This window comes from Pseudophryne corroboree, chromosome 4 (assembly GCF_028390025.1).
Source record: "Pseudophryne corroboree isolate aPseCor3 chromosome 4, aPseCor3.hap2, whole genome shotgun sequence".
Lineage (NCBI taxonomy): Eukaryota > Metazoa > Chordata > Amphibia > Anura > Myobatrachidae > Pseudophryne > Pseudophryne corroboree.
Genome location: NC_086447.1, coordinates 392,371,971 through 392,399,123, shown reverse-complemented (window position 1 = coordinate 392,399,123; position 27,153 = coordinate 392,371,971). Strand labels below are relative to the sequence as shown.

General features: G+C 44.7%; 1 protein-coding gene across 2 annotated transcripts in view; it reads right to left on the bottom strand.

The window, feature by feature from the left end:
• Positions 1-27,153, bottom strand: part of MLIP (muscular LMNA interacting protein) — a 407,542-nt gene that overhangs the window by 6,692 nt on the left and 373,697 nt on the right. For both annotated transcript variants that reach the window (XM_063916721.1, XM_063916720.1), the window contains one exon: positions 5,674-5,726. In XM_063916721.1, coding sequence (XP_063772791.1) covers positions 5,700-5,726 — 27 coding nt within the window. In that variant the 3' untranslated portion in view covers positions 5,674-5,699. The remainder of the gene's footprint in view (positions 1-5,673; positions 5,727-27,153) is intronic.

Genomic DNA, 27,153 nt, shown 5'->3' with positions numbered 1-27,153 from the left:
GCTATTGAAAATTCCCCCTCCAATGCATCAGCCCAGGTGGCCACAGCCTTTGCCATCCAAGCTGAAGCCATGGCTGGCCCCAGACAGGGAAAAAATGTTTTTAAAAAAAAAACATCCACTCTCCTATCTGTGACATAATTTAATGATGTTGAAGGAAAAGGTAATGTAGATTTTCGCACTAATCAAATCACATGCATATCTACTTTAGGTGCCACCTCTCTTTTTAAACAATCCCCAGCTGGAAGAGGATAATTGGAATTCAATTTCTTAGGAATTCTAAACTTCTTATTGGGCATAGCCCAAGCCTCTTCCATGATTTCTGTCAGCTGATCTGACCCTAGAAACTCAGTCTTAACTGTTTTGGGACATTTAAACACAGGTGCCTTGAGACCATACTCCTCCAGCACACCTTGCACAGGTATCCACATTTGGAAGCAAGCTGCAGTATTCGTATGAGCCGTTGCGGGTGTGCTTTTCCCCGCCAGCCGTCCACATCAATACACGGCTTCAACCTTCGAGTGAATTGACGGCTCCCTCTCCCTCGCGGCTTTCGCATTAGTGGGCATCGCAGGACAAATAGCCGAGGATGCTCGGCTCTGGACCAGCCCACAGGAGAGGTATCAACTTACTTTCACCATCCAGCTTTGTGCCTACAATTCCATTATACTTTTGGGACTGCCCGTTGCTTATTGCTCTATAGCAAATATACCAGCTGAGCTCCCTATGATATGTGTGGACATTTATTCAGAGAATTAAAACAGCTGTCGCTCCATTGAGCGTGATATATTGATTCAAGGTGTGCTTTTTATTAATGCATTTTTAATGTTTTATGGATCATCATAATTTGTTTGTTTATTAATTGTTTTATTGTTTCTATGGTTAATAAATCTATTTTATATACATCGGCTCTCATACCTTTTTCCCCGGTATATTGCGCAGCTGTTCTCTTGTTCCAATTTGTTCTTTGATTAAACACTCACATAGTGTTTTACTGCTGCGCATCTATCAAGGAAATTTACCGATTAGTAATCTATTCTTGAGGCGCTGTTTAAGCAGTTTATTGTTCTTTTTTTCATTTATGATATGAGTGCTGGTGTTGCTGTGAGTGTATCTTCCCCACCTTTGCCGCTCTTTGACATGATAAATAATCAAAACTTCCACAATTTTTGACTGTAATCACTTTAAGCTTTTTAAAGTGATCTACAATCCAACCCTACCCATGCACCAGCGTTGAGGATCAGAATAGAAAAACACAGAATATATAGTAAAGTCAGAAATCACACTAGCAGTCAGTCACATGTTATACATTAGTATAATAAGCAATATGAGCACATCATCAACTACAACTAAATTTCAAGTATGTAGGAGAACATATTACTGAATCAGGTTTAAACAGATCTACCGTATTCAGACGCATAGCGAAAGAAAAAACAGTAATATTATACAGACTCATATGCAATAGGCACTTATCTAACTATTCGTACTCAAAAAGGTAGATAGAGACTTAGTGCTGTATTACCCGTACTCAGTAGAGTGGGATACAGGGAGACTCACCTTGCTTCCAGGACCGATCAATACATTTGCAAACGCTGAGTGGATCCAGACGCTACTAGTGTACACTGCCGCACCATGAACCTATAGTGAACACAGGCGCACCTGTCACACAGCCGCCAATGCTGCGACTGGGTCCCCTTTGTGTACAGCATCTGAGACGGAAGCAGGAAACTGTTCATGGTGGGAGACTCGGAGGAAACTGGTCATGAACCGGGGGGAGGGGCGACCAGGAGATTGTCTGACTCCTCACTGCTGACATCAACCCTAGGGATCGCAGCCTCATACAATTCCTGGAGCCTAGCGCTGGTGCACCTGAGGTGGCAGCTGCGTCAGCGACTGTTTGGTAGTCTCCTCCCAAAACAGTGCGGCTGTGTCCGTATTCCCCTTTTAAGCGGAACCGGTGCCTTACCTTCTCCCTTTGCTCCGGCCATAGCCTGGTAATGTCTGCTGGACCTGCTAATATATCCGACACAGACGACCGCCGAAACAGCACTGTACTCGTGGGTAAGCGTTGTCGCGACCCAGCGGAGAGTTGTTAGAGCGACTCTATCTAAGGTACGTATAAGACACTTTTTAGAAAGATCACTCAAAAAAAATAGAAAGACTATAAAAAAAAAAATAAGAAAGCTTAGGGCTGCAAAAATCAGCAGCCCTCTGACCATGGTCCGGCTCCTGCCACACCAAACAAAATACTGATTTGCCTGAGCCAGGAGGTGGGGATATATGGACGGGCCCGTTGCATGCTGGGAGGCCGAAAAGCTTTGACCAATTGGTGCAAATCCGCTGTCGCTTTATCATATCCCAATGTTATCCTGTGGCTAACCTGTGGACCCTGCCGGAGAAAAGCTCAATAATGGGATAAATGGTATGGGACAGGTATGTGGAGGTGTTGTATTGATGGAAGAGGGGTTTTTAAACATGCAGAGGAGAGGTAACAATGTTTATTCCAACTTTTTAGAAAATGGTATTAAGACACTGAAAAATCACTTTATAGACATTTTTCTGTACCCCAGAATGCTGGAAAGACTTTCAGTTGATAAAAAACACTTGCTGGCTATCTTTCTTCCATCATTAATAAAAAATGCTAACATCAGCTATTTGACACGTTTCATAAAGCTCCAGTACTTTCCTCATGGCCAATAACCACTTTCTATATAGTTCTGCTATAGAGACTTTTTTTAAGTTCCAGGATGGTTTACCCACTTTTTCTTGCTCTTCTCCCAGGTGATAAGTTGTAGAAAAGCCTCGCAACCATGCCGCTAGTACAGTGAATTGGCATTTCTAATTGAATCTTGCATTTCTTTGATGTGCGCATTTGTGCAATGTATGCAAGTTTCATGATACAAACAAAAAGCTCATCAAATTGAACTGACCCCTATATATACTTAACTTACATTATAAATAAATTGAGGTCTTGATTTCAAAAATGATGCTGAGGAAAGTTAAATATCTCTTGTTTGTAAAGAAAACAGGTGCTCATGATGTGAGAATTCTAGGCATCTAGCTAGTGTAATCAATATCATTAGTTTAGTACAGGTACGTTTCTATAGATAGCAAAGAAAACACTAAATACAGTAGCTCTAAGCCTTGTTTCCCCAGCGATCACTACTTCCTATTTTCTGTTATTTCTTTCAGTTTGCAAATGTTTAATATAGATTTTGCTAGCACAATTAGCAGAGTGCTTTCTTGCCACAGCGTACAGTAGACTGAAGAAACAGACAAAATCAGCTGCGCAAAGTATCAGGGAAAGGACAGTACAATTTTAGGAGAACCGATGTATGTATATAAATTGATTTATTAATGAAAAAGCATAAAATAGCAGTAAAAGATGACATAAAATTGTTGGATATAAAAAGGCACACCTTGACTAAGTTTATCCGTTTAAACAGACACCAAATTGTGTCGGTTCTCTATATGGAAGTCCACAAAAGGAAATAAAGTCCAGCTGTTTGTTGGAAAGCAATAGATGGTAATAGCCGTAATGTTATTGCTGGAAGTGAATGATCAGTGCAGTAGACATCCCATAATAATAAATTGGGGGAGTGATCCAGTGTTATTTATTGTTCAATTACCTCTCCTACTAAGGAGAGGTAATTGAACAATAAATAACACTGGATCACTCCCCCAATTTATTATTATGGGATGTCTACTGCACTGATCATTCACTTCCAGCAATAACATTACGGCTATTACCATCTATTGCTTTCCAACAAACAGCTGGACTTTATTTCCTTTTGTGGACTTCCATATAGAGAACCGACACAATTTGGTGTCTGTTTAAACGGATAAACTTAGTCAAGGTGTGCCTTTTTATATCCAACAATTTTATGTCATCTTTTACTGCTATTTTATGCTTTTTCATTAATAAATCAATTTATATACATACATCGGTTCTCCTAAAATTGTACTGTCCTTTCCCTGATACTTTGCGCAGCTGATTTTGTCTGTTTCTATATTCTCCAACCAAACACCCACATAGTGTTTTTCAGCCGCGCATGTATCAGGGTAATTTGATTATTAGCCTCCTGCAATTGAGGCGCTGTAGAAGCAGTCTTCTGTTTTTTCTCGTACAGTAGACTGACACTGTCCCCTAGTAAACTGATGAATTATTCATAACTGAGGCAGGGGCATCACTGGTACTGGTGACACCCGATGCAGAATCCTCTGTGCACCAGAAAGGGGTGTGGCCTATCAAAGAGGGGGCGTGGTACCATGGAAAATCCAGGACAGTGGGCATGGCCTAGTTAGAGAGGGGCGAGGCTTTGCGTGAAGTCCCCTATTTCATCACTCCAGTAGGCGTACCCAGCATCCCTGGAGATGCTGGCTGCCCCCGGAGACTGGCCTGTATGTAGTGTCAGCTTCAATATGACAGGAGCCGGGTGCTGCAGGAGAATGTTACACTGTAGCACCTGGCTCCTGTCACTGTGGAGAAGGCGGCATCTTGGTGTCACCTCCTCCAAAGGGGACACCCGGTTGTGGGACACCCACCCCTTCTGATGCCACTGAACTGAGGCCATCTGATTAATTCCTAACCTCCTAACTTGCTCTTTATAAATAGTACATGTCCCAAACATTTTTTTTGCCCAAATTTGGCCCACTTTTTTTCCAATGACAAAAGCATATGAACTTGAACTCTAAATTAACCTTCACCACAAGAGGCTCCCATATGTTCCTGGTTAAAATTACGGTGTTTGAGAAACGTTTCTTGAAGTGTGGCTATCTTATTTAGGGAACTGCAACATAAATTCAATTTTCAAGTTTAATGGGGCAGATGTATTAACCTGGAGAAGGCATAAGGAATTGATAAACCAGAGATAAATGTAAGGTGACAAATGCACCAGCCAGTCAGCTCCTAACTTAATTTACATATTGGTGCTGATTGGCTGGAGCGTGTATCACCTTGCGTTTATCACTGGTTTATCACTTCCTTATGCCTTCTCCAGGTTAATACACCTGCCCCAATGTCCTTTAGTCCCTGTAGGTGTAGTGGGTTGGGTAGAATATCCAGGTACACTGGATGCCGGCGTTAAGAATAGCGACGCCGGCATCCCGATGATGAAGATCCTGACAGGGGTGAGTTATATATTCTAACTCACCCCCCTAACCCCATAACCCTAACCCATTTGACAGCATCCTAACCCTAATCCCTGGTAAGTGCCTAAACCTAACCCACCACACACTGCTGCCTAAACCTAACCCAAACCCCCCACCCCAGGAGGTTAGGGTGACTAACCCTAACCTCCCGTTTGCAGCCTAACCCTAACCTTGCTATTCCTTCAGCCTAAACTTAACCCCCGAATGTCTGGTAAAGTCCCCACCTCCCCAGACTAATCCTAACATCGCCTGTATACTTAACTTCAGTATCCCGCCTGTCGGGATTCAGGCGTCAGGATACTTAGGTTTTCTGTATTCTGGCGTCTGTGTTCTATTGGGATTCCAGCACCGGTATTAAGGCTGCCAGAATCCCGGTGTAAGCATGAGTGTCACTGGCACTAATAATACATAATGAAACAAATAAAACAGAAACAATCCCACCATGGTGGCTAGAATGACATTACATAATTATGACATTACATAATTTGCCTTCTGGTGCAAAAAATAAAATCACACATACTGTACCTTTCAGGGAAAGCATTTTTTACATATCACATACTGTATCTTGTTTGCTTTTGCTGTGGAAAAAAAAGATAAAGGAGAGAAATTTAAGATCAAAGAACATGTTTAAAACATCCTTTACACTTATTAGTCTCCTCTCGTTTTAATTCTCACTATGACTTAACACCTTCAGTGGTGACTTTTTGGAATTTGGTCACACCTCCCAGGGCAGATTTTTTTTTAACCTGTGCATTGCCAGGGGTTTCATGCACGTTGCCAGGGATTTCACGCATTGCGTCATGCTTTTTGCCAGGGGTTTTATGCTCCGGGATCCATGCTCATTGTCACTGGGAATGCTTGTTGCCTACGGAATGCTCGTTGCATAGGATAGGCTAGGTATGGCCACCGACCATCGATGATTCAAAATCATCAATGGTCTATGACCGATGTTGAATAGTTTTGCCATCAATGGGGGATAACCAGATGGTTTCTCGCCATCGATGGTTTAGTGCTACCGAAATGGTTTTTTTTTATTCTCAAAGTGTCAGGGCATGGAGCTTAGATCCACCCCCTGACACTCACTAAGCCATGCCCCCTGGTTCGCCCGCATTTTACAGTAATGCAGGGATGACCATCGATGGGTAAAACCATCGATGGATCAATTCCAGATGGTTTTACACCATCGATGTTATCAATTGATTGTGACCATCAATGGATTACCCACCAATGGCCATCCCTAGGGGTAGCATTTGCTGGCAAGCACTAGCCCGCCAGCATTAAAATCCTCTCCCCCCATCTTCTCTTGCACTCCGTTCGGCCGGTAGACTTTTGCAGAATGACATGATCGCATCATGACATCACGACTCCATCGCATCATGCCACGATTGCGTCATTCTGCAAAAGTCCACCACCGAACGGAGTACAAGGAGAAGAGTGGGGCAGCAGTGGCACGCCCCGGAAAATTTCTGAGGTTGCCAGTCTGCACAGCGAAGCTGGCCCCGGAAATTTTCCAGGCATGCCACTGAAGGGGTTAAAGGATACATTTCCCTAACTAGCGATATTGCTGATTACTGTTTTACTTGTGGAAACAATGGTGAACTGATTTTGTGTCAAGGGATATGTCCAACAAGCCGCAGCTAGCCAATGTCAAGCCAAGATGCAGAACACCTCCTCACCCTACCAATACCATCTCATGGGGTGGATCTACTGTTAATCTAGTGGTGAAACTATTGAAGCTTAAACTTTAGGGCCCCTAATCCCGCAGGGGCCCTAAAGCAACTTTTTTTTAATGAGTGAATTTTTCAACAAAATTGATGGAGTTGCGTTTTATTAAAATAAGGATATTTTAGTGATGGAATCATTACTTGTCTCGCTTGTGCATTTTAACACCAAAAGATCTTCACCTCTCTACAGACCAGTATCAGTGCACTTTACACAACTCCATCTGATGCTTGGCATTGGACTTGGTGATGTAAGGGTTGCATGCATCTGCCGGCCATGGAAACCCATTCCATTAAGCTCCGACCGCACAGTTTTTGTGCCAGTGGAAGTTCGGAACTCATCAGCGCTTCAGTAGAGCATTGGTGACTTTTACTCACCATGCACCTTAGTAATCATTGACCTCGCTCTGTGATTTTACGTGGTCTTTTGCTTCATGGCTGAATTGCTGCAGTTCCTAAATGCTTACACTTTCTAATAATATCACTTACAGTTGACCGGCGAATATCTAGCAGGGATGAAAGTTAACAAACCGTCTTATTGCAAAGGTGGCATCCTATCACAGTACCACTGAACTCTTCAGAATGACCCATTTTGTATTACAAATGTTTGCAAATGAAGACAAATATGTATCATCTTTCACTGATGATCACCACTACAGGAAATCTCGCTTCAGCGCTGATTTCCTTTACTAATTAATTTTTAAGTCTTACAACATTGCGTTCTCTTCCACCAAAGTTGTTTCAAGTCTCTATAATTGTCTGACCGCTGATGGCTCTGTGCTATTTGCCCATGCTCACCTCTGCCACAGACCATGTTTTTACCACCTACAGCAGTGGTTCCCAAAGTTTTTTTGAATTACATCGCCCTAGACTCTAGAGCAGAGCTGGCCAAACCAGTCCTCGAGATCTACCAACAGTTCACATTTTCCAGACCACCTAGCTGGTGCACAGGTGTAGTCATTACTAATTAAGATGTGATCCATTCATCCCTAACTGACAATTCTGCAGATCTCCAGGAGGCCTGGAAAACATGAACTGTTGGTAGATCTCGAGGACCGGTTTGGCCAGCCCTGCTCTAGAGTATCAGAATGTTTTTCACGGCACCCCTAGGCTAAAAGTTTCTGATTGAGAAATTTAGAAATAAATATAAAAAGAAGTAACTTGTGTTTATATGTCACCCTTAGGTTCAGTTGTGTGGTGAGGGACAATATTTGCTACTGTCTGTCCATATATTTTATGATTGGTAGCCACCATCATTGGTTTTGCCTATTACATTGACCATAAATATTTTGAATTGGTCCTGGACCACCAAACCATGGCACCTCTGCAAGTGCTCTGAGGCATCCCAGGGTGTCACAGCACACAGTTTGAGAACCACTGATCTACAGTAGGATAATAATAACATCTACATCATTCTTCAGGACATTTGCTCCTGCCAAAAACTCTGCTTCCCACCACTATCCCGTACATAATCTATCATCTTTTAATGTAGCTTACAAACTGTATTATATATTGATTGTTTTCAAATAATTAGTATACAGTAAGAAGATCCATTTAGGCTCTGTTCTACTCAGAACATAATGTCCCTACAGGAGGTTTTTTTTTGTCTGTTGGGTTAACGTAACATGATTTAATTGTTCCAAACGTGAAGTAGTAGTTTGGAATGCACAGTGAACTATATCTTCATTTAGGAATTGCATAACAATTAAAATGTCTCATGTGGTTGTAATATATAGAGTGATATAGGGAATTCTGAAATATATACAGGATATTTTTTAATTTAAGTACTTAATCATAGGGTCTTAAATCCATTTCATGTTTTTATATATACATAATTACTTCTAGTCCTTCCTCTGTAAAATAAGGGCACTTAGGAGCCATCACACTGTTTGGCTGTGTGTTGGGCTTTGCAGAACTTACTGCACATATACTGTAATTATTAGTGCTCTGTTATATAACTTAGGCAAAAGATTTTATAATAATTAAATTAAGTAATTTCTTCATATACAGAATGCACAAATATTGGAAAGCTGCTCAATCAGATGTAATATCAGTCAGGTGCTAAAAGGGAGGGGTAATTGTGTGTAAGAAAAAACTATTTGTGTTCCCTAATGCACACTGAGTGAGTAATAATACTACATAATAGTCAGATAATACGGAGATCTTAGTTGCGTATATCTGCAGATATAGGGTTAAGCCCCCAGGCCGATCGACAAGGCTTCTCCGTCACTGGGGGTCCCTAATACTAGGTGTGGGTCCAGGGTGCAGGACCCCATCATGCCGGCACAGGTCGGCTACCCCAGGTCAGCACGCTGGTGAAAATTAATGATGGTTAATAAGAAGCACAGAAGTGCTATATAAGTGAAGTGTGATTAAAATACAAAAATATATTACCAAAGTGATAGGGAAAATCATGAGTGTTAATAAAGTGTTAGGGTGTGCCGACCTGAAGCCACCCAGCCATACCGACACAGGGGCCACCGCACCCCACACCCACCCCATAAATAATTACATATATGTCTGGGTCTAAATGCCCAGTGTAAGGCCACATAATAATGGCTCCTACAGCATCTGAGAGCCAGCTTACCTGGAGATACCCCTGGCTTCTCCAATGGCACTCTGGAGTCAGCAATCCCTCCTAATGCTGACCCATCCATGCCTCTCTAAATACAATGCACAAATATTGGAAAGCTGCTCAATTTTCACCAGCGTGCTGACCTGGGGTAGCCGACCTGTGCCGGCATGATGGGGTCTTGCACCCCGGACCCATACCTAGTATTAGGGACCCCTAGTGACGGAGAAGCCTTGTCGATCGGCCTGGGGGCTTAACCTTATATCTGCAGATATACGCAACTAAGATCTCCGTATTATCTGACTATTATGTAGTGTTATTACTCACTCAGTGTGCATTAGGGAACACAAATTGTTTTTTTTACACACAATTACCCCTCCCTTTTAGCACCTGACTGATATTATATCTGATTGAGCAGCTTTCCAATATTTGTGCATTGTATTTAGAGAGGCATGGATGGGTCAGCATTAGGAGGGATTGCTGACTCCAGAGTGCCATTGGAGAAGCCAGGGGTATCTCCAGGTAAGCTGGCTCTCAGATGCTATAGGAGCCATTATTATGTGGCCTTACACTGGGCATTTAGACCCAGACATATATGTAATTATTTATGGGGTGGGTGTGGGGTGCGGTGGCCCCTGTGTCGGTATGGCTGGGCGGCTTCAGGTCGGCACACCCTAACACTTTATTAACACTCATGATTTTCCCTATCACTTTGTATATATTTTTGTATTTTAATCACACTTCAATTATATAGCACTTCTGTGCTTCTTATTAACCCTCATTAATTTTCACCAGCGTGCTGACCTGGGGTGGCCGACCTGTGCCGACATCATGGGGTCCTGCACCCCGGACCCACACCTAGTATTAGGGACCCCCAGTGACGGAGAAGCCTTGTCGATCGGCCTGGGGGCTTAACCCTATAACTGCAGATATACGCAACTAAGATCTCCGTATTATCTGACTATTATGTAGTATTATTACTCACTCAGTGTGCATTAGGGAACACAAATTGTTTTTTCTTTCATATACAGAATGAAAGAATGATAAATGCAATTGTAAAAGGAAGAAAAGAATAAACATATACTGTAGATAAAAAAGATAGTAAAGATGTCAGTATATTCCAAAGAAAAAGTCTTTATTTTACAATGACTAATGAAATCACAGACATGTTGCTCAACAATACTCTTCCATAGGAATATGTTAGTTTTGATGAATAATAGTTTATTCACCAAGTGTCCTCTGTACAATGAAATGGACATTACCACTTCACAGATCTCTCCTCTCACGTTCATTGGGTGCAGCTCAATTGTTTATCGCACCCAATCTCCTGTAAAAGAAGATCAGGAGGGGAGAAGGTGGTGTGATATTCAATTGTGCCTTTTTATTGCACTTAACGCTCGCAGACATGTCGGGTTTAGCCATGTAAAGTAGTTAAACCTGATCAAAATAATGGGTGTGATGCAAAATTCCTGTTTGAGCGATCAGACATGTCATCACAATCCCGGGAGGTGCAAGCTGAAATGCATTGTGCTGGCAGCTGATAGTGCCCGAATGGAGCAACAATTGAAGAGCTCCGCTGGGCACCATCTACTAGCTGCCGATGAGAAAACAATTGAATCTCGCCCACTGACTGCAATGAATATGACCTTAAGCATATCTCCCAACTGTCCCGAATACAGCGGGACAGTCCCTCTAATTGGACACTGTCCCATGGACAGGGGTGCAGTTGGGAGAGCCAGTGATCACCGCTGCTCTGCTCTGCTCTGCAAAGCATCCGGTGATCACAGAATAGAAGGCGTGTGCATGCGCATGGCATCTATCGGTGCAGGGAGGGTTAGCTGGGGCTGCCCAGATGCTCTTGGAGAACTGGGCATGCACCCAAAATGATGAAAACGGGGGTTGCGGCGCTAGGCCTGAGGCTGCGGAATGTCCCGATCTACGATGGTCACAAGTTAAGAGGAGCGAATATATCAAGCAGTGAGATCCACTTTCTTCTGCATTTTTGCACAAAAGGGGTTATTCCTGCTCTTCCAAAATTTATTAAAAGACCGTCCATGGAGAAATCACATATTTCTCCAGTGGTGCCATTGGCTTATCTTACACACTGCTATAGCACCAACAGTATGGTGAAGTGTGATGGCCACTTACTAAGCAATAAAAACCTGGGTTTTGGTCTAATTACACATAACACTTGCATAGTTTGCTCACATAGAGATCTCACTGCTTGACGAGATCTTGCATATGCATAACGTGGCAAATCCTGAGCTATTCTATATTGCATCAGTATTAGACTGATACATTACAGACGGAACAGAGATTTGGGTGAGTTACCATAAAACACCTCTCTGGTGATACTGTTTTGAATACATTGCTGTGCAAAGACATTCTGCATCACTGTTTCTCACAGTGATGCAAGACGTCTTAACAAAGAGATAAGTAACATTAATACAGATGTGTCCACAAACACTGTTGTAAATTTGATATTATACTATTTTATTGTTTGCTTAAATACTTTTAAACCATTAACAATGTATATCTGATTGCATGAATTATTAATATTGGATTTGTATGGGAGAACAAGATGGCAAACAGTCTAACTTTCAGCACAAAGCATTTGAAAAGTGTATTGATATTATCTACATTCCTCTCTTCATAAACAAGTGCTCTTATCATTGATTGGCCCAACCTTTTGCAACACTGTTAAGGGGATTACTTTGATCTTTAAATGATTCCTCATATGACCTTACTATATTTATGGCTTACTATAATCTTGTTTAATATTAATCAAAAACTGTAACCTACATTAAAAAGTAAAACTACTTAAAATATGCAAGTTGAATGCCCCAAAAAACATAGTTTTTATATACCTTATATATTATTAACATTATACACTTAGAAAAGTATACACTGTCTTTTATATTACATAGTAAAAATTTCAGTATCTGAGTAATGCAAAATTAGTTCAATTATGCATTGAATGGAACAACAGACTATAGTAAGTCAAATTTAAGTAAAAATAGTCAATTAAATAATTAAGAGATCTTGAATGTATTTAGTACAATTTGAGTTAGATTACCGGGAAGGAACAGTGCATAATTGGGTTCTATAATAAAATGTCTGCAGTGGCCTGAGGTTGGCCTTCTAAACTCTTAGACCCTCATTCTGCTCTCAAAAGAGTGTGTGATCGTCTTCTGAATATTTGAATGTTTGGTATATGCTGAAACGTTTGCTTCACTCTTGTACATGCATATAAGATGCCTCCAATTTCCTCTTCAGAAAGCAGTGCAGTGTCCTTGGGAATAGTAAGAGCCTTGGTGTCTTTCCGGGTATTTCTTTAATGGAAATTAAAATATAAAGCTCTACAGTTTATATAGATTAACTGTATATAAATTCTTATTGTAATGTACTACTTAAAAGGTAGGTGTAATATAAAGAATAATAATTATTAAGTTATTTTTATAACCTCTACTTTAAAGAGTATGATGGATCATTAACATGAGTCCCTGGCCCAGTGGAGCTTACAGTCTATATTCCCTAGCACACGGGCACTAAGGGGTATATTATCTAAGTGACAGATCTGACTTTCTGGCAGTTTTTCAGCGATTCTCCAACCTGAGGATTTAGTAAAGTCTAGTGCTGAAAGTAGGGTGGTATGGGTTGGCATGGAGTACCATTAAGAAATATGTTGGTGGTACACAGTACCACCAGCCCACCACCACAGGGCACCTTGTCTCTGTCCACAATGAGCATGCAACCCCTAGCAACAAGCAGGAAACCCCTGACAATGAGCATGTAACACCTGGCAACATGCAAGTAACCCCTGGCAATGAGCAAGAAACCCCTGGCAATGAGTACATAGGGCCATAAGTCCTACTAGAGGCATTATGTGTGCAAGCAGCACTGCAGTGGGCATTATGTGTGTAAGCAGCACAGCAGGGGTCATTGTGTGTGCAAGTGGCACCACAGTGGTCATTATGCATATAAGCAGCACCGCAGGGAGCATTATGCGCGTAAGCAATACTACAATGGGCATTATGCTTGTAAACGGCACTAAAATGCCATGGGGGGAGGCACAAAATATATAATTACGCCACTGCTTGTATAGTGTTACCCAGAAATGCCGGGAACGCTGGTGACGCCAGGAGAAGATGCAGAAAGCTGCATCTTTTGCCATGAAACCCCTGGCAGCAAGTAAATAGAAGCCTTACTGTGGGGCACAATTTGTAAGGGGCATTTTTGTGTGTGGGACATAAAATGACGTCAGTGGCATATCTGTGTGTGTCATAATATATAATAGGCATTATTGTGTGTGGCATAATGTGTAATGGGCACTATGGTATCAGGCATAATATGTAATGGGCATTACGGTGTGTGGTATAATGTGTAATAAGCATTACTGTGTGCGGCATAATGTGTAATGGGCATTATGGTGTGTGGCTTAATGTGTAAGGGGCATTACGGTGTTTGGCATAATGTGTAATGGGCATCAGTGCCGTAACTAGGCATTTTAGCGCTGTGTGCAAGAAACGACAGTGGTGCCCCCCCCCCCCATGTAAGATAGGGGCAGAGCGCGCCGCAGGCGCGCCAAAAATTTCTAGGGGCGTGGCTTCACTGGGAAGGGGCGTGGCCACAAAATAATAGCAATTCATACTATGGTGCACAGTAGTCTACATTATTCAAATTACGCTGCACAGTAGCGCCACTACACCAGGTAGAGCCCCTTTTATACATTACAGCAGACAGTGTCCCCCTTTTTACACATTGCGGCAGCCAGTCCCCCTTTTTACACATTACAGCAGCCAGTCTCCCTTTTAACACATTGCGGCAGCCGGTCCTTCTTTTTACACATTGCGGCAGACAGCGTCCCTTTTTTACAATTACAGCAGACAGCGTCCCCGTTTTTACACATTACGGCAGACGGTGTCCCCCTTTATACACATTGCGGCAGCCAGTCCCCCTTTTTACACATTGCGGCAGCCAGTCCCATTTTACACATTGCGGCAGCCAGGACCCCATTTTACACATTGCGGCAGCCAGTCCCCATTTTTTACACATTGCGGCAGCCAGTCCCATTTTACACATTGCGGCAGCCAGTCCCATTTTTTACACATTGCGGCAGCCAGTCCCATTTTACACATTGCGGCAGCCAGTCCCATTTTTTACACATTGCGGCAGCCATCCCCATTTTTTACACATTGCGGCAGCCAGTCCCATTTTTTACACATTGCGGCAGCCATCCCCATTTTTTACACATTGCGGCAGCCAGTCCCATTTTTTACACATTGCGGCAGCCATCCCCATTTTTTACACATTGCGGCAGCCAGTCCCATTTTTTACACATTGCGGCAGCCAGTCCCATTTTTTACACATTGCGGCAGGCGGTGTCCGAAGAGAGAGACAGAGAGAGAGAGACAGAGAGAGAGAGAGAGAGAGAGAGGGGGGGGGGAATATACTTACCTTCTCCCCGCTGACAGGCTCCTCGTGCTGCTCCCTCGGTGGCGGCAGTGAGATGAGAAGGAGGAGGAGGGAGGGGGAGCAGGGAGCCGCAGCAGCGCTATGTTATTGGTAGTAAGCGCCGCTGCAGCATCCCCCTCTCCTTCTGTATTGGCTGCCGGGCAGCCAATACGGAAGGAGAGGGGGATGCTGCAGCGGCGCTTACTACCAATAACATAGCGCTGCTGCGGCTCCCTGCTCCCCCTCCCTCCTCCTCCTTGTCCGCTGCCTCCGGCGCTGGTCTCTCTCCTCCAGCGCGGCGCACGGCGCACACAGAGGCGGCATGTAATGAGTCAATTTGACTCATTACATGCCGCTGGCCGTGCGCCCCCAGGGCAACTGCGCTGTGTGCCAAGCCCCCTTGGCACACACGTAGTTACGGCTCTGATGGGCATTACGGTGTTTGGCATAATGTGTAAGGGGCATTATGGTGTGTGGCATAATGTGGCCATGCCCTTATTGTCATGTAGCTACTCCCCTAGTTTCGTGTGACCACGCTTCCTCATGACACGCCCATTTTTACTATCCGTAAAATAAAGAAAAAATTTCTACTTGCACCACTGGTAAAGCCCAAACTGCCAGGTAAGTACTGAGAAGCCATATTTTAGAATGCAACGGACTATTTTTCACCATTGATGCATTTAACAGCAGAAACAAAGAAGAAACCATGTATTTACTATGCACTGGTTTTAGAATCTGCCCCAATACTGCCCCAAACCAAACTAAATAAATGACTTGAGGGATGTTTGTAGAAAGCAATACACTGATCACTAGGATCTGTGTTGACTGTTGTGGTAAAAAACAAAACAAAAAAAACCTCAGTTAAAAAAAAAAAAAGCATGGGCATCTCCCCTAATTGATAATTAGCCCTAGGCCTTTAAGCCTAGGCTGGTAGTGAAAATATCAATGCGTAGTCCCCCAAATTTTAACTAACCAGGACTAGGCTGAATCAGCTAGATCCAGTTATACTATAGCAGGGAGACACTCAGTGCGGGGTTCCCTTCCATAGTGTCAATCAGTCCTAGACTGGAAATCCTGAAAAGAGGGGTCCCCCAAAAATAGGGCTTACCTCCCACCCTAAGGACAACCAGTTCAGAACTATCCCCACACACTAGGGCAGTGGTGTGGGATTAATTAATTGTAATTAATACAGAATAATATTGTTCTTTACAGGTGCATTACTGCTCCCAACAAGCCTGCCAAGGAGAAACAGAAATGCCAGCAGGCTTGGGTATCCATGGCCCACTGGCACCTGTGAAATAAAAGGCAGAACACACATAATCAATTGCAAAATATTTTATTGAAATAAAGTTCTCTTCTAATCCCAGCCCAGTCTGACAGTCCCAGATGAAGGAAACACCTCCCAGTGGAACACCCTGTCCTGTGGGTAACCACTTACTGCAGTAAGTGCCCTTAATCTATTAAACCTGTTAATTTATACTTGCTGTACCTCTTTCCATAATAGCCAAAGACTAGAGTGTTTGAGGTTGTTCTCCCTTTGCAAAACATCTTCAAGGGCCAGGAAGGATTATATATTTATGTATTTATTTATTTATTTCAGAATAACCTACATTCCAGAATCATTAAGAAAATGTTAAAAATGTTTAAACGTTTTTCCGTAGATACTCTATTTATTTAATCTTTCTAATCTATGGAATAAATTGCACATTTAAAATGAATTTTACTAGATTTTAACAGCTTTCTGGAGACATAGCTTTGCTAGTGACTATTTAACAGTTACTAAACTGTCAGACAAGGACTTTGAGGAGATAGAATGTGCAGAATATTCTATTTGACAAGATGCTATAGAGATGGGAGATTGTATATTTCTCAATAGTATTCTATATTTGTAATTAGAGGCATCAACACAATTTTAATTAAAAGGAAACAAGTGGTCGACCAAGCAATTAGGTTAAAAGCTATATTGCAGTAAAACCATGCAGCAAATCTCATTATATACTGTATGATTCTCTTTAGGCATTTAATAGATAAACTAAAGTATTAAATATAGTAAAATGCATGATGCTTCGCTGGACAACTTACATAGTAGGCTAGGCAAGAGAGAGAGAGAGTGTGATGACAAGGCTTAGCAATCAGACAATGCTTACACAGCTTTGTAGAACCACTTTGCTGTACTTTTTTCAGGTTGCCAGGATGGCAATATACTGTAAGCAGCATATGCAGTTACAGCAAGATCTCCTCCAGCGGTTGAAAAAGAGCCCCATGAAATACTAGCTAGTGACCGCCCAAGTAGTTGGTCACCCCTCCCACAACACACAATCTCCTATTTATCCCCTCCCATAAGCACCCACTGATTTACACAGGGGTAAAAGTAATAGCGTCTTCTGGGAGTATCTGGTGAGTCTGCTCAGTATTTTAAAGGAGCAATCATTTAAATAGCAGACTCCCTGGAAACTCACTGATGCCTGCTTCATGCAGACAATTAAATTTACCCCTGAATTTCTAATCCTGTCTATAGCATGAGATTACAGACTACCTGAAAGCATGTCAGCCTTTCCAGTGATGGGTCAAGGCAAAATCTTCTCTTTGCCACAAGCCCACACCCTTAGCATTGCCAACTCCGGTGATGTGGACTTTCAGTGGAGTGCATATTTCCGAAAAAGTGTGTCTACAATTGTGCAGCACCCCCGACCTTCACTATGCTCTACAACACAAGAAAAACAGGTCACTGTGGTATATACTTTCTTGTTTGTATGCATCCATCCACTTTAATGGTCCATTATCAGGGTAAACTCCATACCTAAGATAGAATACCGGAGGGCATCAACAGCCCACTTTATTGGCACATATGTTTTTCTCCCTAGGTAGAAGTTTGCGACTGAGGTACAGGATTGGTGACTATCCAACTAGTTAAGCCTTGGTTACTCCGCCCACAACACGATTCCCTATTTATCCTCCTCCCAAAGCACTAATTTACTATAATAACATGTAAACCAGTATTACCCCCACTGTCCCCGATCTGTGTATATCTACGCTGTGTGCATGAAAGTATAAATGTTTGATCCTGTCTGTAGTATAAGCCTGCAGACTCCCTGATAGCCTGTCAGCCTTTCCACTAAAGTGTTGCGGCAAACTGTTTTCTGTGCCACAACATACAGTATATATAAAATCTGGGATAGTGCAAAGTTCAACTCAATGGGGTAAATTTACTAAGATTCGTAATTTCCGAAAAAAGGTCAAAGTTCAATCACGAATGACATCGACAGTGTAAAACTGCAATTTTTTGAATTGATTACGATGGATTTACTAAGCTGTCGTATTCGGGTTTTTCTTTTCTTCCGATGTCGATGTCATTCGTTTTTTTTTACCTATTTTTACGGCAGTGATTAGCAAAACACTGCCGTTTTTTTTTACAATCAATCTCGGCCGGATCTGTGTGATCCGTGCTGGGGTTCTTATTTTTTTTTTTTTTAATTAAACAATGTAAAATCCCCAAAAAAAAATGCGTGGGGTCCCCCCTCCTAAGCATAACCAGCCTCGGGCTCTTTGAGCCGATCCTGGTTGCAGAAATATGGGGACAAAATTGACAGGGGTTCCCCCATATTTAAGCAACCAGCATCGGGCTCTGCGCCTGGTCCTGGTTCCAAAAATACGGGGGACAAAAAGAGTAGGGGTCCCCCGTATTTTTAAAACCAGCACCGGGCTCCACTAGCTGGACAGATAATGCCACAGCCGGGGGTCACTTTTATACAGTGCCCTGCGGCCGTGGCATCAAAAATCCAACTAGTCACCCCTGGCCGGGGTACCCTGGGGGAGTGGGGACCCCTTCAATCAAGGGGTCCCCCCCCCCCAGCCACCCAAGGGCCAGGGGTGAAGCCCGAGGCTGTCCCCCCCCATCCAATGGGCTGCGGATGGGGAGGCTGATAGCCATTTGTGATAATGAAAATATATTGTTTTTAGTAGCAGTACTACAAGTCCCAGCAAGCCTCCCCCGCATGCTGGTACTTGGAGAACCACAAGTACCAGCATGCGGCGGAAAAACGGGCCCGCTGGTACCTGTAGTACTACCACTAAAAAAATACCCAAAAAAACACAAGACACACACACCGTGAAAGTATAATTTTATTACATACATACACACATACATACATACTTACCTTATGTTCTCACGCAGGTCGGTCCTCTTCTCCAGTAGAATCCAAGGGCTACCTGTTGAAGAAATTCTACTCACCAGATCCAGTGGTCCAGGCTCCTCGGCAAATCCAGGGATAATCCACGTACTTGAATAAAACAAAAAAAACGGTTGCCCGACCTCGAACTGAAAGGTGACCCATGTTTGCACATGGGTCACCTTTCCACGAATGCCAGAAACCCACTTTGCCTTCTGACTAAGTGGGTTTCTTCAGCCAATCAGGGAGTGCCACGTTGTAGCACTCTCCTGATCAGCTGTGTGCTCCTGTCCTCACTGACAGGCAGCACACGGCAGTGTTACAATGTAGCGCCTATGCGCTACATTGTAACCAATGATGGGAACTTTCTGCCCTGCGGTTGACCTAAAGTGACGTCACCGCTGAGCAGAAAGTTCCCAGCATTGGTTACAATGGAGCGCATAGGCGCTACATTGTAACACTGCCGTGTGCCGCCTGTCAGTGAGGACAGCAGCACACAGCTGATCAGGAGAGTGCTACAACGTGGCACTCCCTGATTGGCTGAAGAAACCCACTTAGACAGAAGTCAAAGTGGGTTTCTGGCATTCGTGGGAAGGTGACCCATGTGCAAACATGGGTCCCCTTTCAGTTCGTGGTCGGGACACCGTTTTTTTTTATTTATTCAAGTACGTGGATTAACCCTGGATTTGCCGAGGAGCCTGGACCCATGGATCTGGTGAGTAGAATTTCTTCAACAGGTAGCCCTTGGATTCTACTGGAGAAGAGGACCGACCTGCGTGAGAACATAAGGTAAGTATGTATGTATGTGTGTATGTATGTAATAAAATTATACTTTCACGGTGTGTGTGTCTTGTGTTTTTTTGGGTATTTTTTTAGTGGTAGTACTACAGGTACCAGCGGGCCCGTTTTTCCGCCGCATGCTGGTACTTGTGGTTCTCCAAGTACCAGCATGCGGGGGAGGCTTGCTGGGACTTGTAGTACTGCTACTAAAAACAATATCTTTTCATTATCACAAATGGCTATCAGCCTCCCCATCCGCAGCCCATTGGATGGGGGGGGACAGCCTCGGGCTTCACCCCTGGCCCTTGGGTGGCTGGGGGGGGACCCCTTGATTGAAGGGGTCCCCACTCCCCCAGGGTACCCCGGCCAGGGGTGACTAGTTGGATTTTTGATGCCACGGCCGCAGGGCGCTGTATAAAAGTGACCCCCGGCTGTGGCATTATCTGTCCAGCTAGTGGAGCCCGGTGCTGGTTTTAAAAATACGGGGGACCCCTACTCTTTTTGTCCCCCGTATTTTTGGGACCAGGACCAGGCGCAGAGCCCGATGCTGGTTGCTTAAATATGGGGGAACCCCTGTCATTTTTTTCCCCATATTTCTGCAACCAGGATCGGCTCAAAGAGCCCGAGGCTGGTTATGCTTAGGAGGGGGGACCCCACGCAATTTTTTTGGCAAAAATAAGCACTTTCCCACCCCTTCCCACTGATATACATGCACGGATCTCATGGATCCCTGCATGCATCTCAAATCACGGAAAAAAAAAGCAGGTCTGTTTTTTTTAGGACTTTTTTACGAGTTGTAATTTTTCACGGCAGTGTTTTGTGTTTTTTTGCTTTGCACTTCTTAGTAAATGACCGAGATTCATATCTAAACAGGCGTAATTTGACCGATGGTGTATTCATTCGTAATTTTTTACCTGAACTAGCAAAAAATTACGAATGCCCTCATCACTGCCGTGATTAGTGTTTAGTAAATGACCGAGATTAACCGAGATGACACTTTGAAGAAAAAACGGCATCTCGGTCAAAATCGGGAGCTTAGTAAATATACCCCAATGTTTCTTTTCAGCCTAATCTGCATATTAATTGGTAAATATGTCACTAACCCATCTACATACAAAGAGATATTATTTAATCCATAAAAAAAAAACCCATACAGGTCAACATTTTGTCCTTTTTAAAGATGTTTTTAAAAGATATTATTCACGACACCGTCACCACAGGAGCAAGTGTCACGAGATTCAGTTAAGTTGCCGACTGTCGGGACCCCGCAGGTCAGGATACCAACATCGGGATCCAGATCACTGACAATGCCGTCAGACGGAATCCCGTCTAAAAGTGGCTGCGCTCCCCACAGGTTCTATTCCCACTCTATGGCCTGGGTGTCATGGACACCCACGAGTGGGAATAGAACCTGTGGCGAGTGCAGCTGAGCCATCGAGCCTGCAGCACGATGAGCACAGCCAGCCCGCAAGGAGACTCTCTGTGCTTATCCTGCTGCCAGCATACTGACGGCCTGGATGCCGTTGTCGGTATATTAATGGCCGCTGGTATATCATACTGAACCCAGCATCACTTATCTTTAAAACCCATCAAGTTATAATCAGAGACATGCAATGTGGATAATAGGCCTTTTTCAGGCTTGTTAGCAAACCAAAACAGTAAGCAATTGGGTAAAACCATGTTGCACTACAGGTGGGGCAGATGTAACATGTGCCGAGAGAGTTAGATTTGGGTGGGGTGTGTTGAAACCTAAATGGCAGTGTCAAAATTAAGCAGCCAGTATTTACCATGCACAGAAACAAAATAACCCACCCAAATCTAATTCTCTCTGCACATGTTACATCTGCCACACCTGCAGTGCAACATGGTTTTGCCCAATTGCTTACTTTTTTTATTTATTAACAAATCTGAATAAACCCCAATGCGCCTACATCACAATCATCCTAGTACAAAAATATACAAGAGCAAATACTTGTGCATTGATAAATAGGGACACTTTTACTAACAAATGTGTTTGCCCAAGTTTGCATTCTTGTGTGTATTTCGCCTTTTTTTTTCAAACTCAGATTTAATAAAGGTAAAAAGTAAAACTCGTGTAAAATCACGATTTGAGCTGCAAAACATTTCCTAATTTACAAATAGAAATAAATACACCATTGAACCAACTTGCAAATACTTTTAATAGAAAAGAAAGCAACACAAAAAATTTACAAAGAATTGTGATTATAAACATGGAGCAAACTCAGGACAAATTACACTTTTTAATTAGACGTTGCCCTGAGCAGCATATTTGGTGAAGCTTTGTTTGATAACTGCCTTTGGAGCCTTAAGCTGGCACACAGGTTAGTCTCTATGGGCTAAATTTACTAAGAATCATGTTTGCCCGAGTTTAAACACGATTGGCATCCATGCGATGCATGAGAGTTTTTCAAGAGCAAACACCCAGATAAGACATGATAAGAATCATGTTTGACAGAATTGTGTTTTCCGATGGTGTATGCCATCGTGTTCACTCGTGTTAGTAGTGTGAGTGTTCAGTCGTGTTTGTGCATGTAGTGTATAGCCCGTTTATAATCAGCATGTTTGGAGAAACCTGCACAGATCAGTGTGATCTGTGCAATGTTTCTCTGTGCCCCCCCTACACACACACACACACACACACACACACACACACACACACACACACACTCTTGTATGATGTACATACAGTGCGGCTCCAGCAGGTAAAGGGACTCAAGTGAGTTCTAACACCTTATGGCCGGCAGCCAATCAGTGGCTGCTACCGTAGTAGCAGGTCGCTGATTAACTTTGAGTGTTCTGTCTGTTGTCCAATCTGCGGCTTGGCTTTGAGTCTGTGAAATGTGTCCCCTGGCTGTGACACTACGCCCCTGCATTTGGAGCCCAGTGCTGATTCTAAAAATAAAGGGGACCCCTACTCATCCCCCCCTTATGTTTAGAACCAGGACCAGCTCCAAGAGCCCAGTGCTGGTTTATTAAATACAGGGTACCCCTACACATTTTGTTCCCTATATGTTTTTGAACCGGGACGGCTAAAAGAGCTCAGAACTGATCATCACACTGACCAGTGCAGGCTTCTATAAACATGCTGATTACAAGCAGGACTATACACTTTGGGCACAAACATGACTGAATACTCACACTATTGAACACAACTAAGCACAACTGCATATATCAGAAGAGGAGCATACTGACGAAATAGGAATGGAGAGGATTAAACATCTGAGGCTGGGAATGGCATTGTGGGTATCAGGTGATGGGATGATCCAATAGGGATACAGGGATAGAGGGGGTTGTTTCATTCATTAGGGCTAGCTGGAGGAGGAGTAAGGCTTTTTTTTCTGGTCTTGGCTGGGTGAGTGTCACTGTGTGTACTGCTGCAGGATTTGAAGACCTTGTATTTGTAGAAGTTTATAGTTGTGCTTTATTCTTGGTACTCACTGCACTGTAGTATTCCCTTGGTGTGCCATTTTTAATACAAAGAACATCACTCTGGTTCTCCCATCTCCCCCTTTGTGGTTTCCAGCTGCTTCCTTAACAGCTACCTTGTGCCTCCTGCCTTTGTCATGGCCGCCCACCGCCATCGTCGCTGCTCTCCCCGTGCCCCGGCTCGTTACTGCTCGTGGGCCGGGCAGTGGCGCGGTCCTGGCTGGGACTGCTCCCTCCTCGCCTCCTCCGTTCAGTGCTGCCATCTCAGGGCCCGTGAGTGCACATCCATCGCGGTCACGTGTGGCGGTTCCCACCTGCATCTCTACAGCTGGTGCAGTGGGAACCGGGACTGAGGCGGGATAGCCTGTGGGCTGCGGCAGCAGGGAGGGTGCGGGGACCGGGTCCTCAACTGCTTCTTCCCAGTCCCCGGAGGTAGCTCTGGCATGGGAGCGTGCGCTCCCGTGGGTCAACACAGGCTCTAACAGGCGTGGGAGCCCCCTGCAGGTCGGCAGGGGAGGCTCCCATGTTACTGCCAGTGCACATATGTTAGATGGGAGCTCCAGACTTTTAGAGGGCCAGAGCTCCGCAGCTGGTGGCCATTTCTGAGGAGAGGGGGCAGCAGGTCCATGGCAGGGTTGCAGGTGTGGTTAGCTGAAATGAGAGTCCCCTGAGGCGTTTGTTAGAGGGGCCTCGCTTGATTGCAGCTGGTAGCACTAGTGTTCGCAGTCGGTCCTCGGGGGTAGCCATTCGCTTGAGGCTGGTGTGGCGGATCCTGCTCCATCTAGCCCCTCTGCTGGGCACGATGGGCGGGGCTGTAGGGCCGGCAGGCGTGGCGTAGGTTCCCAGTATGGTTATGCTGCGGTGGGTACGGCAGCTGCTTTTGACCCTTCGGCTTTGTCTGCTGCCCTTTACTCCATGGCTTCGGCACTTGCTCCCTTGACGTCGCATACTGCGCCAGGATATAGTGGTCCCGCGTGGGTTCGGCACAACGTTCAGCCTGTTTTTGGCTCCAGTGTTGCTCAGTTTTTGCAGGCGTTTAGTGATACGGGGTCGGCCGTGGCCCGACTTGGAGGTGTTGCACCTGCATCTGCTGGGTTTGGTGCCTCTCCTGCTGTGTTGCCTCCTTTCCGGCTGCCCAGTTCTTGGGCTCCAGGGCTGGTTGATTCTTCTTTTTCAGATGCCGGAGTGGATGTGGATCCGAGTGTCTGTGCCAACAATGAGGAAGACTCGTTGTTGATGGGGGATCAGCCTGGACTGTCAGGTGAGGAGTCTGGGGAGTCTGTTGTGTAAGCTTCGGGCTCTCACTTCTCTTCCCTCTCTAGTTCTAGTCTGTCTTCCTCTTCTTCCTCTTCCTCTTCTCTCGGGTCTATGATTAGCAGTGCTGCCCAGGCGCGTAAGTGTGCTGCTAAATATGCTAAGTGGGAGTCAGAGAGGCACGCGAAGCATGCTAAGAGCAGGCGAGTCGCTGACATTTCCCGGAGGGAAAGGAAGCGCCGTAATTTGCCTGGGGTGGTGCATTGCGACTATACTGCAGTTTTGTGCTGGCTTCGCTAGAGTTGTCGTAGGAAGATTCAGAAAGGGGACTATGTGGATATGTTCGTTTTGACCGATGAAGTGAAGAAGGATTTTAAGGCCACTAGAGCGAAGGGCGGTGTTGGTCTCGAGGCCATTTAGTCATATGATAATTGGCTGACTGGTTTATGTGTGTTTGCCGCTTGTTATCTGGAGGATCGGCCTGGCGAACATATGAACATAATTAGGTACATTCATATGATCCACGGCATACAGAGAAGGTACAAGGGTGTGGATTGGTGTGTGTATGATGAGCAGTTCCGGCGGAAGCAGGACTGCTTGCTGGTGATGGATTTTGGGTGCAAGGATGTGGAGGTGTGGCTTGATGTTACTAGGGCCCAGGAAGAAGTGAAAGATGGTTCTCGGACTGGCATTGATACTCCGCAGTTGGCTCCTGGTGTTTAGCGCGTGTTTGTGGAAACTCCCTAGGCTCAGCAGTTTGGGGTGTCCGGACTTTCCCAGGCGCTGGCTCCTGCTAGAGGCAAATGCTTTGCATTTAATAATTCCACCTGCACCGTTGGGCCAACGGTGTTGTTTTAAACACCTCTGCTTGCGCTGAGGCGGGTCCCATCCCACGACCACTTGATTTCGAGATAGTCACCCAGTCGCTAGGGCTGGGAATCCCGTGCCGGGAAAGCCCACGGCTCTTCCCTCCACTAAGTAGAGCCCCCTCCCCGGTCCGTGTAGAGGCCATGCGCAAATGGTTGGGGTGGTATTGTGATAGGGAGGCTTCGAATTTTCTGTTGGATGGTTTTCGTTTTGGTTTTCGGTTGCCTGTCCGGGGGGTTATTCATGTGGGGGCTCACAGGAACCAGCTGTTGCCCGTTCCTTCACCTGATGTATTGTGCGGCAAGGTTGATAAGGAAAAGCAGGTGGGGTGCATGGCGGGCCCTTTCACGCAACCCCCACCGGAGAATTTAGTTGTTTCTCCGGTGGGTGTTGTTCCTAAATAGGCACCGGGGAAGTTTAGGCTCATTCAACATAACCAGCCAGCACATACATTACTTACAACATAACATGTATATTTATATGTTCTAAGCGGCACCCCTGCACTGTGTGGTTGATGCTGCAGCTGCCACTGCCAGCAGCATGTAATACTGTACCAGCTAAAAATGCCAAATTACATGTATATCATAATGATCAAATTATAGTTTAGTTTATATAAACTAGGATTTGGACATCCACCATAACAACTTTTTTTATAGGATACTTGTCAGTTATATATATCGATAACATAGCAAAGTAATATAAAATAGAAGTAACATACAATAGCATAACTTCACACAGTTGTGCAAGTAGAAAAAATGTCAACAGGTACTGTGTGCGCGTGCCAAAAAAGGGTGTGGCCAAATGCCACCTGGGGCGTGGCCAATGCAAATGGGGGCGTGATACACATATGGGGGGAGGGGCAGATACACATATGACCCCAATAGTGCCAGATACACGTTGCCCCACAGTGTCAGATATGCATTGCCCCGCAGCATCAGATATACATTGCCCCACAGTGCCAGATACACATTGCCACACAGTGCCAGATACACAAATGCCCCCAGAGTGCCAGATATACATTGCTCCACAGTTCCAGATACACATTACCCCACAGTGTCAGATACACAAATGCCCCCAGAGTGCCAGATATACATTGCCTCACAGTGCCAGATACACATTGCCCCACAGTGTCAGATACACAAATGCCCCCAGAGTGCCAGATATACATTGCCTCACAGTGCCAGATACACAAATGCCCCCACTGTGTCAGATATACATTGCCCCCAGTGCCAGATACAAAAATGCCCCCACAGAGGCAGATACGCCCGCAGTGCCAGATATGCCCCCAGTGCCAGATACAGAAATGCCCCCAGTGCCAGATACACATGTCCCCCAAGTGCAAGATATGCCCCCAGTGCCAGATACACATGTCCCCGCAGTGCCAGATATGGCCACAGGGCAAGATACACATGTCCCCCCAGTGCCAGATATGCCCCCAGTGCCAGATATGCCCCCAGTGCCAGATAAATATGCACCCCAGTGCCAGATATGCCCCCAGTGCCAGATACACATGTCCTCCCGTACCAGATATGCCCCCAGTGCCAGATACATATGCCCCCCAGTGCCAGATATGCCCCCAGTGCCAGATACACATGTCCCCCAGTGCCAGATATGCCCTCAGTGTCAGATATGCCCCCAGTGCCAGATACACATGCCCCCCGAGTGCCAGATACACATGTCCCCCCAGTGTCAGATATGCCCCCAGTGCCAGATACACATGTCCCCGCAGTGCCAGATATGC